General features: G+C 41.1%; 1 protein-coding gene across 2 annotated transcripts in view; it reads left to right on the forward strand.

Moving 5' to 3' along the window:
* Positions 1–16,403, forward strand: part of LOC126094604 (protein white-like) — a 316,644-nt gene that overhangs the window by 223,057 nt on the left and 77,184 nt on the right. For both annotated transcript variants that reach the window (XM_049909079.1, XM_049909080.1), the window contains exons 9-10: positions 7,349–7,480; positions 12,059–12,287. In XM_049909079.1, the coding sequence (XP_049765036.1) occupies positions 7,349–7,480; positions 12,059–12,287 (361 nt within the window). The remainder of the gene's footprint in view (positions 1–7,348; positions 7,481–12,058; positions 12,288–16,403) is intronic.

Here is a 16,403-nt window from a genome sequence, read left to right on the forward strand (position 1 = left end):
TGGAATATCTCATTCAGTTAGCAGTTCGTTTTTAAGGGTAGAATATTTGCCATATACTAGAGTATGTGATTTAATGAATATTTTCTAATAGCATCATTTTTGAGTTATCTACATTGTATAATGTTTTTTTCGGTTATTCCTTTTATTTCTGAAATTGTATACAGTTTTAAAAAGTTTGTAGCCGATGAGAATCGAAAAACGCAGACTAATATCGAGCAGAGAAATTTATGGAATCTGGTTATAGCCAACACCGATGATGAAACCAACGATAATGCTGACGTATTATTTTAAGCACGAGGTTCACATACCGAGAACGCAGCAACAATTTGTTTTCTGGCTATGTTTGTTTAATAGGCAGGCGGGTGACTCAGAATTTGCAATACTGAAGTTGATGCGGGGCACAGAAAACTATCGATTGGTGGTGCGGATAAGCGCGAGCGTACGAAGCAACTGGGAATTCTAAACAGGTCTTCCCAGTGCCAAAAGAATTCACAAAGAACCCTTGTGCCCTAAATCTGGAGAAAGAAAAGAAAATCCCCAACATATTAGGTTTTAATACAAGACGAAACCTAAAATGACTATCGTTTAACTTAAAAAGAGGAATACCGCGGCTAACATCAAAATAATACTAATAAACCTTCAGCAAATTCGAAATGCTACGAACAAAGTATAACGTGCAGCAATAGCAAACGTACACAATGGAACAAACGGAATAATGTCGAATCAATTTTCTGAGAAGTATACTGTGGTGCTAGAACTGACAAACAAATGCTTACCATTCTATGTTATAGTGAGTAACTTAAAAAGTGATTTGAGAAACATTGGTAAAATTTTATTTGCCGACGAAAGAGCTGGTGTTTTAATTCCCATAGATTGTAACACGAGGCCAAGTACGTAACAGAGATGTGTAGTATACTTGAACTAAATGTTATTCGTTTTGGGTGACGCAAGTGCCACGAAAAAATTCGATAGACCCAGAGGGGAAAATAATATTGACCTCACAATAGGTATTGCTCGTTTGCTACGTGTTACACATCAATGGGAACGTAGCGAAGAATAAAGCTTTTCGTATGATAAAATCATTCGCTAGAGTAGCCTGTAGAAAAGTATTTGGTTTAGTGTCTTTCGCGTGTTCAAAAATAAAGGTGGACGAGACTTTAGCGCTCCACTGTCGGCATGGACGTTAGGGATGGAGCGCAGAAATCGGTCGGAATCATTCCAAAGAAAGCAGCCCGGCATTTACCATATCGGATTTAAGGAACCACTAGAAATCAGATCTGAATGGGTGGAAGGTATGCGAGTCTAGTCTCTTACTACAGCAACGTTATGCTGTGTCGACTGTCGGTTCCTCAAAAATATGTCCCATCCATCTTGCTTAAATATCTCCCGATATAATGAAAGAAACCCAGAATAAAACGAACATTAAAATCAGGGAAAGAGAGCAACAAGCAATGCATCAAATATCGCCCAATGAGCTTCCTGCATACAGAGGAAAAGTTATGAAAAAAATTCCAGTAACCGTAGTCATGCAGTTTGATTTCACGAAAGGCTTATTTAACACCAACCAGTAAGGCGTTATATAGCGGAAAAACACTGTAGAAGCTGCAGAGGCGCGAAATAAATCTGTTGAAATAGTCTGGCGCGTGGTCAATAGGGGTTAATGGTTAGCTTCGACGTACGAATTGAATGTGTTACCGACGCCACTTGGTGGACAAGAGATCTCAGATACAGAAATTGCAATTCTTTAAGAAATATAATTTAGTTAAAATATTCTTTAATGAGTGATAAAGATTTCACAGAATATTAAAACGCTTTACTTCGGTTACACAATAAAACACAAACGATCGCCGCTGCTGAGGAAGCGAGACATGAATTTGCGTCAGTGAATGTTTCTAATATAGAAATAGTAGCAAATCGAAGGACGGACCAACGCCAATAAAATTAGTTTGAAAGTACAGAAATCGATAGTCGTAACACAAAGAAAGGAAGCAAAGTGGACGAAATAAGGTCAGTATCTTGTTGAACAATTGGGAGTTGAAACCATTTGCTCGACTACACGGATTTGGTGTAATTTTGACAGTAAGTTAGCGTTCTGTACCCACATACAGAATGATGTGGAAGAATAAGTAAAGTTCATTCGAGTATTAACATAATCAGATCGACTTGAATACGACCTTCTAAGAACCGTACACGAAGAAGCGACCTATCCTGACGAACGCAACTCTAATATGGATCAACTTTTTAACAGCAAACTTTAGTAAGTATAACACAACTACTAAGATTAGCAAAGCCTACAGAACATTGATAAAGGGCCATACACAAAAAAGTATTACAAACAAGGAAATGGAAAATGTCTAAATGAAATTAAAAAGGAAACTACTAGATAAAAACTGGAAATTGCTGCAAATTGTAGGTTCTGATCACAGGCAGCAGAGGCGAATTTATTAACAAAAGTAATACCAAGAAATATGCACAGATAGGAGGAAAACTGTTGAACATTTTCAGAAATCGGAATTTTGACCTGTACTACAGTATATCCTCAACGAAGGTCAAAACTAAGAATATCTACACATTAATTTATGTAGTGGTGCTTGGTAATTAAATAAAAACGTCAACTCTGAACGATGTTGTGGCATCCCACGCCAGTTCATGGGAAAGCAACATAGGACGAAATTAACATTGCTTAGATAAAAGAGCAGGATATTACTGAGCATCGGATGTCCATAAGGTAAGGAAGTCTCATCTTGTCCAAGGAACCATGCGGATAATTTGAGATTACTCTCGTTTTGAACTGCATTTTATTTTCCAAATACCACATTTTACTGAGACTTTGTAGATAGGAGAAGTACTTCACTGCCTCAAGTAGCTCTGCAGCATGAGTAAGAAGCTGATTCTCGCGGAGGTAATCCTGGTGAATGGACCATATGTTGCGGCAGTGAGTTATCGGCATGAGCAGACGTACGCGAGCCTTGAGAACGAATCTTGCTTGGCGTTCGGTACGTAGAGGAACCACGGGCGTTCTGTCTCGAAACTAAGAATTTTCTTAATTAACTATTGCTTGTAAAGGTCCACTTTTGGCATAGCAAAAGTACTATGCTGACCTTACGGTTCATCAGAGCTTCAACACAACAATATTACTAAGCAGTAAATCAATTAAATCAATAGAGAAACGAATTCTGTTAAGCTGCCGACAATATAGGAACTACGAGTATTACAAAGTTTTACGATGTTGTTGTTGTTGTGGTCTTCAGTGCTGAGACTGGTTTGATGCAGCTCTCCATGCTACTCCATCCTGTGCAAGCTTCTTCATCTCCCAATACCTACTGCAACCTACATCCTTCTGAATCTGCTTAGTGTATTCATCTCTTGGTCTCCCTCTACGATTTTTACCTTCCACGCTGCCCTCCAATACTAAATTGGTGATCCCTAGATGCCTCAGAACATGTCCTACCAACCGATCCCTTCTTCTCGTCAAGTTGTGCCACAAACTTCTCTTCTCCCCAATCCTATTCAATACCTCCTCATTAGTTATGTGATCTACCCATATAATCTACAGAATTATTCTGTAGCGCCACATTTCGAAAGCTTCTATTCTCTTCTTGTCCAAACTATTTATCGTCCATGTTTCACTTCCATACATGGCTACACTCCATACAAATACTTTCCGAAACGACTGCCTGACAAATCTATACTCGATGTTAACAAATTTCTCTTCTTGAGAAACGCTTTCCTTGGCATTGCCAGTCTATATTTTATATCCTCTCTACTCCGACCATCATCAGTTTTTTTGCTCCCAAAATAGCAAAACTCCTTTACTACTTTAAGTGTCTCATTTCCTAATCTAATTCCCTCAGCATCACCCGACTTAATTCGACTACATTCCATTACCCTCGTTTTGCTTTTGTTGATGTTCATCTTATATCCTCCTTTCAAGACACTATCCATTCCGTTCAACTGCTCTTCCAACTCCTTTGCTGTCTCTGACAGAATTACAATATCATCGGCGAACCGCAAAGTGTTTATTTCTTCTCCATGGATTTTAATACCTACTCCGAATTTTTCTTTTGTTTCCTTCACTGGTTGCTCAATATACAGATTGAATAACATCGGGGAGAGGCTACAACCCTGTCTCACTCCCTTCTCAACCCCTGCTTCCCTTTCATGTCCCTTGACTCTGATAACTGCCATCTGGATGTATGCAACAGATTACGGCCTTGTAACAATCTCACAAGTCCGTGATAGAACGGACTGCGAGATTTCCTTCTGTGATAGTCGATTTTACTTATTCTCGAATTTTATTAACTTTTTGAGATGAATGGCTTCAGATTATTTAATTGTAACTGTTATATGGTGTTTGCTAATAATTGCATAGCACTAGCATCCTGGGACTTACTTCGAGTCCACATAAAATCACAGATAGCCTGTTTACCCATTCTGGAGAATCTAATGCGCTACAAGTGCTGCTTCGAGGGACAACCTCAGTGAGAGGGTCACAGAAGACAGCTAGGAGGAAAACGTGCACGCCGATTCATTAATACAGGGTGATTCAAAAAGAATACCACAACTTTAGGAATTTAAAACTCTGCAACGAAAAAAGGCAGAGCTAAGCACTATCTGTCGGCGAATTAAGGGAGCTATAAAGTTTCATTTAGTTGTACATTTGTTCGCTTGAGTTGCTGTTGACTAGGCATCAGCGTCAGTTGATGCTAAGATGGCGACCGCTCAACAGAAAGCTTTTTGTGTTATTTAGTACGGCAGAAGTGAATCGACGACAGTTGTTCAGCGTGCATTTCGAACGAAGTATGGTGTTAAACCTCCTGATAGGTGGTGTATTAAACGTTGGTATAAACAGTTTACAGAGAATGGGTGTTTGTGCAAAGGGAAAAGTTCTGGACGGCCGAGAACGAGTGTTGAAAATGTTAGAGAATTGGCTGTTCCCTCAGCTCGAACAAGAAACACAACAATTCATATTTCAGCAGGATGGAGCGCCACCACATTGGCACTTATCTGTCCGTAACTACCTGAACGTCAACTACCTGAGGCGATGGATCGGCCGCCAGGCAGCCCGTGACAGAGCACTTCATCACTGGCCTCCAAGAAGCCCTGATCTTACCCCCTGCGATTTTTTCTTATGGGGGTATGTTAAGGATATGGTGTTTCGGCCACCTCTCCCAGCCACCATTGATGATTTGAAACGAGAAATAACAGCAGCTATCCAAACTGTTACGCCTGATATGCTACAGAGAGTGTGGAAAGTGTTGGAGTATCGGGTTGATATTGCTCGAGTGTCTGGAGGGGGCCATATTGAACATCTCTGAACTTGTTTTTGAGTGAAAAAAAAAAAACCTTTTTAAATACTCTTTGTAATGATGTATAACAGAAGGTTATATTATGTTTCTTTCATTAAATACACATTTTTAAAGTTGTGGTATTCTTTTTGAATCACCCTGTATAATCCAGGAAAGGATTATGTTGTGTCTAGACAAGACAGTCTAGACACAAGGCGAGGAAGCCGAAAGGCACGCACTTAAACTCACGCCGGCTGGCGTGAGGTCTGAAACAGGATACGTAATGAATGCTATAAAGAAAAGTACGTAGCTTCTGGAATACTTAACTTTAATCCACATTTGTAGAACATCGCTCTTGATGATACATTCATAGAATATCAATATTAATTGAATACGGCGCCTTGCTAGGTCGTAGCAAATGTAGCTGAAGGCTATGCTAAATATCGTCTCGGCAAATGAGAGCGTAATTCTCAGTGAACCATGGCTAGCAACGTCGGCTGTACAACTGGGGCGAGTGCTAGTACGTCTCTCTAGACCTGCCGTGTGGTGGCGCTCGGTCTGCAATTACTGACAGTGTCGACACGCGGGTCCGTCGTATACTAGCGGACCGCGGCCGATTTAAAAGCTACCACCTAGCAAGTGTGGTGTCTGGCGGTGACACCACAGATTAGCTTAACTACTGCAGTAGCGGTTGAGAAGGTATCACCAGTTATTACTGTACGTCGCCGACACTACGTTCTACGACTTGTTGCTAAACAAAAACTTTTATGAAGGTTTGGTACCGCTAAGGGATCTTGCAATTTGCGAATCAAAATGTCTCCCAAGTCTCCAAGATTTTAAAACGCTATTTAGTACTCTATCCACTTGAACATCCTTGGAAAATCTCCGACTTGAGAAGAATTGCTTGCACCTTTGTTGAAAGGTTTGCAAAGCATACCGCTAGCGTAAGACGACGGTGCGCCTCGCTGTTCTTCAGTATGAAAAGTGATTACTCTTGGACGCAGTGTGCATTACGAAGCCGCATACATCGACGGCGAAGAGAAATGCTCGGTGAAAATCGATACTTTCTGATCGGAATCACTCACGACTGACGAGAGCGCGTACAACCTAACACAACTAACGCATATGTAAACCTCTAATTTAACAACAGTTCCACTAGAATTCAAGGTGCGTTGCTTGGAGTCCATTCCACAACTTTTCGTCGCTAGTAACGATACTTTAAAAAGGCGAAAATGATGACAACACCGTCAAACTTGACAAATGATGATCCATTTCGTCAAACGTAACTGTGTTTTTTAACGACAGGACTGGTTCGGGTACGACGGGCTCTTACTCCTGCTGTGCATTCCCAGCTATTGATCATTTGGCTCCAGTCTGATGACATGACACACCATTCCATGGAAAATTCGTGGCATTATTTTTATTCTTCCAAGACGAATTACGGCCAAACGTTGTGTGAGTACTTCAGGTGACCAAGTGAATCTTGTGGTAATGATGGAGCTATTTCATATCAAAACTGCAATTTATCAATTCACGCTGCTATCGCCGCGCAAGCATTGTGTGACAAAAATGCTGCGTTACTAATCATCACTGACCGTCCATTCTTCCGGATTTAGCATCATTTGGTACGCGAGTAGATATTACATAACTAAGTGCCATTTTCATTTCAGACCCATCGTTACTCATAGAAGGATTACTACATTTAATGAGGAAATGCGTAAATTTAAACACAGGTATTCCACACAGAATCATAACAGTGAGAAAGCTAGGACTAGATTAATGATGTTACTTCGAGTGTTTCAATTATTTTGATAACCGTGAACTGCACAAAAATCACTTCATATATATTGTAGAGACTCAGAAACTGAAATATGACTCAAGGGAATGTACATGATTTAATTATTTCACAGATAATTATGAATTATTTTTATTTTCCTATTTATCTTGTCAAGTACTGAGAATAATATCTACTGGAGTTTAGCCAAAAAATTTAAAAATATTCTAATGTGACTTGTAGCTTCGAGTTTATGTAACGGTTTTATTTATTTTTTCCTTTGCAGATGATTTCACTTATGATTGGCATTGTTTTCTACGGTCAAAGTCTCAATGAAGAAAGTGTGATGAACATAAACGGTGCCATTATCATTTTCATCACGAACATGACTTTCCAGAACATCTTCGCCGTTATTACTGTAAGTATTTTGTGACTAAATGTTGTATATCGATGTATCTGTATTGCACATTCTCGAAGGTTGTGAACGCTTTTATCCTGAGCGTGGTGTATGTGACGTTATTTCATCGATAAAATGCCAATTCAAATTTGCAAGGAGTGCGGCAGAATGAACTCACTAATCAGTATGACGCTGCACCCCTTCTTGCCTGTATGCGCACACTGATTGGGTTGTCTCCTTCCAGAGGTAAGCTGGTCCACAACCGTTGTATGGGTCCTTCATTCCACGAGTACCAGCATTAGGACGGATTTGAATCCGAGCTGGTCCCATGCATGTTCCATCGGGGACGGATCTGGTGATGTAGCTGGCCTACGAGGTACTTCATCATCAAGCAGACAATTTATAGAGACACGTGTCGTGTGTGTACGCGTATTGTCGTGTTGAAAAATGGCAGCACGATACCGTCGCATGGAGGGGGGGGGGGTAGAACATGAGGACGCAGGTTCTCCGTGAGGCACTGTTTCGGGGTTAGAGTACCCTCAATCATTACAAGCCGTGACTCGAAATTGTACGTGGTGGTCCCCTGCACCATGACACCAGGGCCAGCACCACTGGGCCTCTCGACGACACCGGAAGAAAGGGAGCTTTCCCAGATCGCCACCACACTCGCCAACGATTGCTATCTGTTGTCTCGCAGAGCCGCGATTCACCACTGAAGAAAATGCGACGTCATTCCTCTGCAGTCCACGTTTTTCGGTCACATCACCACCAATTATTGTCCACTTTCCTCGTTAAATCGTAAACATCCCCAGCTGTTTCTAGGGACCTATCCATTTGAAAGAGGTACGGCGACCTTGCTGACCGAGGTAGGGTTCTGCAAGCAAGAAGACAAACGGCAGAAACAATGGCCGTGCGCGGGCGGGAATTACCTTGTTGAAACGTACTCTTGTCTTAAAGGCCAACAAAATGGAGCGTAGAATATATTCGACATACCGCAGTGCTATAACGGTGCCGTGGATGAACACCAAAGGGTCCTGCTTTGAAGTGAAAAGACACCACAGATCATCACTGCTGGATGCCGGGCCTCATGGTGGGTGACAGTCAGACCGGTATTCCACGACTGTTTGGGGCGTCTCCAGAAACGTCCTCGCTCTACAGTCTCATTGGCTGTGGTAGAGCTGTCTTCAGTGATGAGCCCTGTCTCGAACTGAGCTCCGGTGACTCGGAATTTGGACGATCTACGCCGCCAATTGGGCCGAATTTGGCTTGACAGCCTTCAAGAGGACATCCAACAACTCTATTAATCAGTGCCAAGCTGAGTAACTGCTTTCAGTTGGGCTAGAGGTGGACCAAAGCGTTATTGACTTCTCAGTTAACGAAGCTCTTCCTCTCTCTTGGATAAATCATCCATTTTCCTGAAACTGTAATCATTTGTTTGGCTGTAGATGGACATTACCTGTACCCTTTCGGATAGTTACATCGTGGCGCGTCGCTGTTTTCTTTCTTTTTTGTCTTAGAGTGCAGTATGTATTTGCTCCTTCAATACGCACCTGAATTATAAATTATATGAACTGAATAATGGAGTACAGTGATTGACACGTTCAGTAATTTTAAGTGTAAGTGAAAGTGTGGACGTTTTTCTCAAATCTTGGAGATGAACACTTTATAGCCAAAGAACCTAATCGTAAATAATGCCTTATTCGTTTTTAATATTTTTGGTTCTGTATTGTCAGCAAAAAAAGCTGGCAGTTGGTTTGCGAAATGATTTGTCTCAAAGTCAGAAATAAAGTGGATTAGAGACTCATTCTAAGCGCCTTTGGATGACGCTGAAACCACTTACAGCAATTGAGTGGCCGACTGCATATTTAAAGTTCAGTGTTTAACTCTCTTAGAATATTAAAGTATACTAGAGAATATTTGTTTTGTGGAGTATGTAGACCGTACAGTGCTGCCGTGACATACGAGTACTCTATGCCTGACGGTTTGAAAATACTTCAACAATTTATCACTCCCGTAAATTTTGCAATAGATAATCCTTAAAATATCAGGAATGAGAATTTGCATTCCCTACTGGCAACTCATTTGCTGTAGATAATTTAGAGGATCATTCAAAGGCGAGTTAAATGTCTTTCTAATGTATTTGTTTGTTAATTTTAGACCAATCATTTCACTGTACGATTCACCGTCCTTTTCTAATTTTTTAAAAAAATTTCAAATTTCTTTTAGAAAGTATACGTCCAAAATATTGGAAGGTTGCCATTTTAACAGTTATTGACCACACTAATGCATTTTTATGCTCAGCATTGGAGGGATGACCTTCTTGACACTTCATTTACGTAGACAACAGCACCTCCTATGAAATATTTCAATTTCACCTCAAATCTCTAATTAAGTTTTTTTTTTGTTATCTTGCTTACCTGCTTACTAGCAACCGTAGAGCTCACTCTGCTCAATTTGTGCGTCTCTCACTGCTCAATTGACTACGAAAACTCAGACAAAAATCCATAAAGCCATTTTCCTTCAAATCACAAAATTTTTCTTAATCAACCTAACTGCTTTCCAAGTACCGGTGTATAGAGATATTTTTTGCTGCAGCAGATGTCACACTGGTCACAAGACTCCCTTTTCACGTTCCCGCCTCTTCGTTTGGACGTGAAAATTCGTACCAGATATTTAGCTTAAATAATTATTTAATTTTTTCTTAGTTACCATATTACTTTTATACCCTTAAACTCTTCTTTTGGAAAACAAAATCTCACGCCTGTCAGTTTGATACTACATTTGTCCATTTCCTTTTCTTCATTTGGCTACGAAAATAAAGCTGGCCGCAGTGGCCGAGCGGTTCTAGGCTCTTCAGTCTGGAACCGCGCGACCGCTACGGTCGCAGGTTCGAATCCTGCCTCAGGCATGGATGTTTGTGATGTCCTTAGGTTAGTTAGGTTTAAGTGGTTCTAAGTTCTAGGGGACCAATGACTTCAGATGTTAAGTCCCATAGTGCTCAGAACCATTTGAACCATTTTTTTTACGAAAATATAAGCCGATACCCATAGCTAAATTCTTCCCCAAATCATAAATTAAGTTTTTGTTCATTAACCGATTACTTTCAAGCATTTAAACTTTTTTTTTCGAAAAACTAGATCTCACACAGATCAGTTCGATTATTCGTCCCAATACCATTCTTCATTTGGCTATGAAAATTCGAACAAAAACAGATTGAGTTATTTGTAAGGATACATGCTATCGTTACATTCAAGCAATTGACCAATGACGTCTGTGTCGTTCATGAGCTACCAGGTGATAAAATACTAAAAAAGTGTCAATATTTTTCTTGAGAATGAAGTTGCAGCTGCGAAACGTGTCTGATAAGGAAAACAGAACACTGGTACTTGAAGGCAGTGTGTTACTAGCAACAATAGCCCTAACCGATAACCTGCAGTCACGGACATCCGCCGGCGAAATTTATGTTAAGGGGCTCCGGAAAGGGTCAATATCATGAAAAGTTCAATTTTTACTTTTTTGCGTTTTCTGAATCTGCAGACTATTATCTTTTAATAGATATATAATTTATTCAGTTCCGAAGACTACAACTATTTTTAAATTTTTTTTGAAATGCGTTCTACATGGGCGTGACCCACTGTGGCGCTGTTAAACTGCTGTCAAATGGTGTTATTATTAACGTCCGTGTTCATCAGGTACATTTTAGTGATGTGAGATAAAGTATGTGTTGTGGCTAACCTGTGATGGTTCAATATATATCGCTGGTGTGATTGTCGATTGTTTCATGTTTATTTACTCTGTCGTTATCTCGAAAATATTCGTAATTAATTCTGTTTCTTGAGTCTCTGTTTTGTTGAAGTATAATAATGAGTAAAAGTAAAGTTATTAGAAATCCTCTGAAGGCTTTTAAGAAAAGGAGAAATGTTGGAAAGCCAAAGGTATGTGTTATTACTGTAAATAATAACATTCTAACATGGTACGAGCGATGCTTGCTTTAGACAAGGAACGCCTTCGGGCTGCAGACAGGGCTGTAAAGAGTCTAGAAATACAAGCAAGAGTAAACAGGAGGAGGAACAAGAGGAAGCTGGAGGAGGAGTTTGCAGAGGATGAAGATAATCCATCCTATGGACCTGGAATGCACTAAAAAGTTAATCCACTCTTTGTCGCTCGATTCCCAAAACTTTTATTTTCTCACACTAATTACATGTTTTCTAAGGATCTACCAAACATATTTGTTTCAAACTTTCGGTAAATGTTACACAGTACCTTCTGCATAATTTAACACAGCCTTTTTCCAAAAAACTGTATATTTTTGAATATATAAATAAAAAATTGCAAAAAAATGTTGTGAATTTTCATTACAATTGAAAAAAATATCATCTTTAATAACTGAACTAAAATTTTGTAAAATCCCTGTGTTACGTTGTAGCCCATATTCCAATAAATAATCTGGAAAAAGTTCAACTTCCTACCTCAAATACTTTGTGAGGAAAGATGTAATTTATAAGCGTTATTTTAACATTGCAAGTATAGGGCGTTCCGGAGCCCCTTAACATGACACCTCGGCTGCTGAGACGAACTCAGGGCAGGTGTCTGTCGCAGGTGTTCTGCTCGGAGATGCCGGCGTTCCTGCACGAGCACCGCAGCGGCATGTACCGCGTGGACGTCTACTTCCTGGCCAAGACGCTGGCCGAGCTGCCCATCTTCTCGGCCATCCCGTGCCTCTTCACAGTCGTCTCCTACTACCTGGTGGGACTCAACCCGGCGCCGGAGCGCTTCTTCTGCTGCGTGCTCATCGCCATCCTCGTCACCAATGTAGCGACCTCCTTCGGTGAGACACTTACCCAGTCACATTACGTGCCCTAGCTTCCACTACGTGGTGTATCAAAATTTTAGAGAAACATGTTGTGAATGTATAACAATATGCATGGTTAGTTCTATTTACTTTACAAAGAAACGTGGTCTCAAAAAGTTATTTAAGGACATAGACATAAGTCAATGGGAATGGTTGACATGAGAAGCATTATTATAGTCTTATGCCCATTGATAACGGAATCCATAAGGCTTTTGGTCACCGCCTTTTCCACACTCAATAAATAAGTGTAACAAGTGGGTTTCCAGCCTACAGCATTTGTCAACAAAATAAAAAATTATCAAGGACAAAATCTGTACTGACTTCGTTTTACGTTCACTAAATACTAATTAGACAAGAAATTGAAAGTATGTAATACAGAATCTGGGGCATTAAACATAATTTCCCAATTGTACAAGGCAGGCACCCCCCAAAATATGCCATCTAGAAAACATTCATCAAAATACAGAGTACAAAATCTACTAGCAGGATGAATTCTTCCAAAGTACCTAATGTATATAGAAATTCGGTGGATTTAAAATTTCACCATTTCGTTTCTCCTAATAAATGTATTTCTACAATATGAACAGATGAACATTCACACATAAGTAAAACCTCTAGCAGATATCTAAAAAAGAGAAAAAGATATACGCAAATAGAAATTTAACTCGAAAATCATCACAAAAGGACTACAATGTTAATATTGGAACTAAAATTAGGTCTCAACTTTATATGTAGCTCTCAACTATTTCTGTCATTAAATGGAAAGAAACAACCCACCTCAAAATTTCAGTTATATTAGAATTGTGGCAGTAGCGTCTTTAGGTAATGAAACGAAGGTAGAATATTGTTATAAGATGAGAACATATGTGGGTATTTAAAGCAATAGACATATGCTAATGCAATACTGAAATAACACTAAATAGCAGTTGTAATGTGAAGAACTAATAAGTATCCTGAATTTTCTATATTAAATGTTGAATTATACATTGAAAACCGTTATTAACTGGAGTACATCCATTTCTCTCTTTTATTCGATGTTCTTGAAACTAATTGTATAAAATGGAAATTATAAGTCTCAATCCTTTTTCTTCTCCTCCAAAGTCGTCTTTTATGCTTGTATTATGAATTGGTAATTCTTTAAATTTGTATTTCATCGTTATTCCAACGCTTTAGTCTGACTGTAGCCTTAGTTACATAATCTTTTTGCAACTTGTGGTAATATTTTGTCGTCAGTTGCCATTAATTCCACAAATTTCATAACATCAGAATCTTAATCATGGTTATTTATCTCCATTTAATACCAGCATAAGTTGAAAGCTAAATATGAAGTTTAGACAAAGATAATCTCATGTCAATTTTCAACTTTTTTTATTTAAAAATTAACTGTTTCATGTGCAGAACTCAGTGGGAATGTTATCAATTTATTATTTTGTAATTGTTTTCTGAACTTATTTTCCTTTTATGTATATCAATATCCTCATGTTTTTCAAGATTTTTCTATAAATGTATTACCCACCACAACAAAATACCTTTTACAATATTTTGTTGCTAATTTTTGCAAATGTAATCTTACTATGTTTTTGTGTTCTTCTGAAATATTATTCCACTTATATATTTTAAGTCTTTTTCTCCATTGTTCATTTACGTCGACACTTCAGCTTTTGCGTATACCTGAGTGTCTCGCTTTTGATTCTGGATAGCGGTGAAAACAGTTTGAAACCTTCTCATTTCCACAACAAGTGCATGTTTCAACTGTCATTTGCTATGAGAAAAAATTTATGAGGGCAAACCGAGGATTGTAAATTTATTGAATTCTGTAAAAATTATATAAAATGCGATATTTCATTCGGTTAGTAAGTTCGTTTATTTATGGGAGGAATATTTCCCATGTTTGTAGATCGTGTGTTTTAAGGGGGGTAGGACGTCAAACGGGGTGACTTGGAGCAGGAAAGGCGCCACAAGACGTTTTGATTTCCATTGTCTTTACTTTTACAAAGGCATTGATAAAACTTTGCCAGCATGACCAGGAAGGATTCAGGATTCACGGTCATAGCAGTGGAAGTTCAAAAACATGTGAAATTTCACCATTTTTTCACCTGCTATTGGCTGCATTTGTTGCTATAGGTACACTTTTCTTCATAAGTAAGAGAGATTCTTCGATGAATTTTGCCGAGAATACAAACCATACTTACAGGTGTATGAAACTAGAATTTACTTAATTTACGAAAAAATTAACAAGCTGTTACATTTCAAACTTCATGTTTAGAAAACACTCAACTTTTATAGTTAATTATCTCAATTTTTACGACAGTTTTTAACGTATTTAGAAAATTCTAGAGTTTCATACACATGTAAGTATGGTTTGCATGCTGTGCAATATTCATCGAAGAATCTCTCTTACTTATAAAGAAAAATGTACCTATAGGAACAAATTCTAGTACCTTCCTCCGCGGAAGTCGAACACGCGCCAGAACAAGTGGACGTGGTCAGCCCATAGAGGGCTCCGCCTCCGCGGCGGCTATTTTGTGCAGCGAGGGCGCCACCGCTAAGCCACGTGCAGACAGCGGCCAATAGCCGCTCCCTCCAGATTCTTATATAGGGACCCGCTCTGCCCTAGTCCAGGATCTAGAGGATTGGATCCCCTCCTTTGAAAGCATCAGGGTGGAATCTCCATCTTCGAAGATTGTGTCTGTCAGTCGGTCTGCCTGTCTGTCTGCCCGCCCGCCGCTTGCTGCTGTAACTGTTGGTCCGTCTGCCTGCCTGCTCGCTGTCCATCGCCATCGCCGCCGCCGCCGCCGCCGCTGCCTGCTGTCCGTCCGTCTGTTCGTCGCCGACCATCGCAGCCGTCGCCGCCTGCTGTCTGTCCGTCTGTCCGTCGCCATTCGTCTGCAATGAGTACTCCCACCTCCACTATCATCTACACCTCCCCCTCCCCCTCTCCCACAATCACTTCCTGGAGTGCTGCCCCTGGCCTCCCTCCTTACACCTCCCCTTTCCCCACCCACCCATCCCCCTATCTCCTCCCCTGCTGTGTATACCCGCACCTCTACACCCTTCCTCCAGCCTCCACACGCTCAACAGCTCCCACTACTACCCCCGCCCTCACGTACGGCTCTGTTACCGCCTCTGCTGCCGCCCCTCAGGTGGTCAGTTTCCCCTCTCTCACCCACCCTGTCGCTTCGTCATCTGCATCTCCCGCACACATCACGTCGCGCCGAGCCACCGTCGCCACCACTGAACCGGCTGCTTCTCCCGGCGCCCCCACTACGCCACATGGATCTGCCACCTCCCTCTCCTCTCTGTCCCTCTCCCATCCTCCGAGCCTCCAGCCTCCAAAAAACCCCAAAAGCGCGTCATTACCGACTCTGCTCCCACCACTTCCCACAAAAATTCAACACCACCTCCCCCTCCCCCTGCCATCTCCATGGACACCACCCGTCCTTCTGCCACCGATACCTCAGCCCCCACCCTCCACACCTTTGTCCTGTCAACTCCCGATCCTAAGTTCCTCGACGCTCGTGCCCTCACTGTGGAAATACGAAAGTACTTACCTGGTGCTCCCATCTCCCAACTCATTCCCCACAGGGGCTCAGTCCTTATCGAGTCCCCGTCCCCATCCTTTCACACAGACCTCCTGCGAAAACTCCCACGAACTATGTTTGGCCCCCACACCTCTCTGACACCCTTCCTTTCCGCTTCCACTCCTCGTCAGTCCCAGCTTCCCCATCGCCCCCCCCCCCCCCCACCTACATTGCAGTGATCACTAAGCTCAGCCCGGTGATGAAGTGTTGGCAGAACTGAACTCCCACCCAGATTTGGAAATCTACTCTGCCCGCCGTATCCACAATGCCTCTGGTCCCACCTACCTCATGCGGGTATTCTCTGAGTCCACACCATCCATTGACCATCTCCTCACCTAGGGTGCCCTGATATGCCACCGTCGCCACCCTGTTGAATCCTCCAAATCCCCTCCCCAATCCTACCGATGCCAGCTGTGCCTGATGTACAATGACCACTTGACTCCCAACTGCAAACCCCCCCCCCACCTGTTCCCATTGCAAGGCCTCCCACTTTCTTAAGAACTACCCCAGC

Source organism: Schistocerca cancellata, chromosome 8 (genome assembly GCF_023864275.1).
Source record: "Schistocerca cancellata isolate TAMUIC-IGC-003103 chromosome 8, iqSchCanc2.1, whole genome shotgun sequence".
Lineage (NCBI taxonomy): Eukaryota > Metazoa > Arthropoda > Insecta > Orthoptera > Acrididae > Schistocerca > Schistocerca cancellata.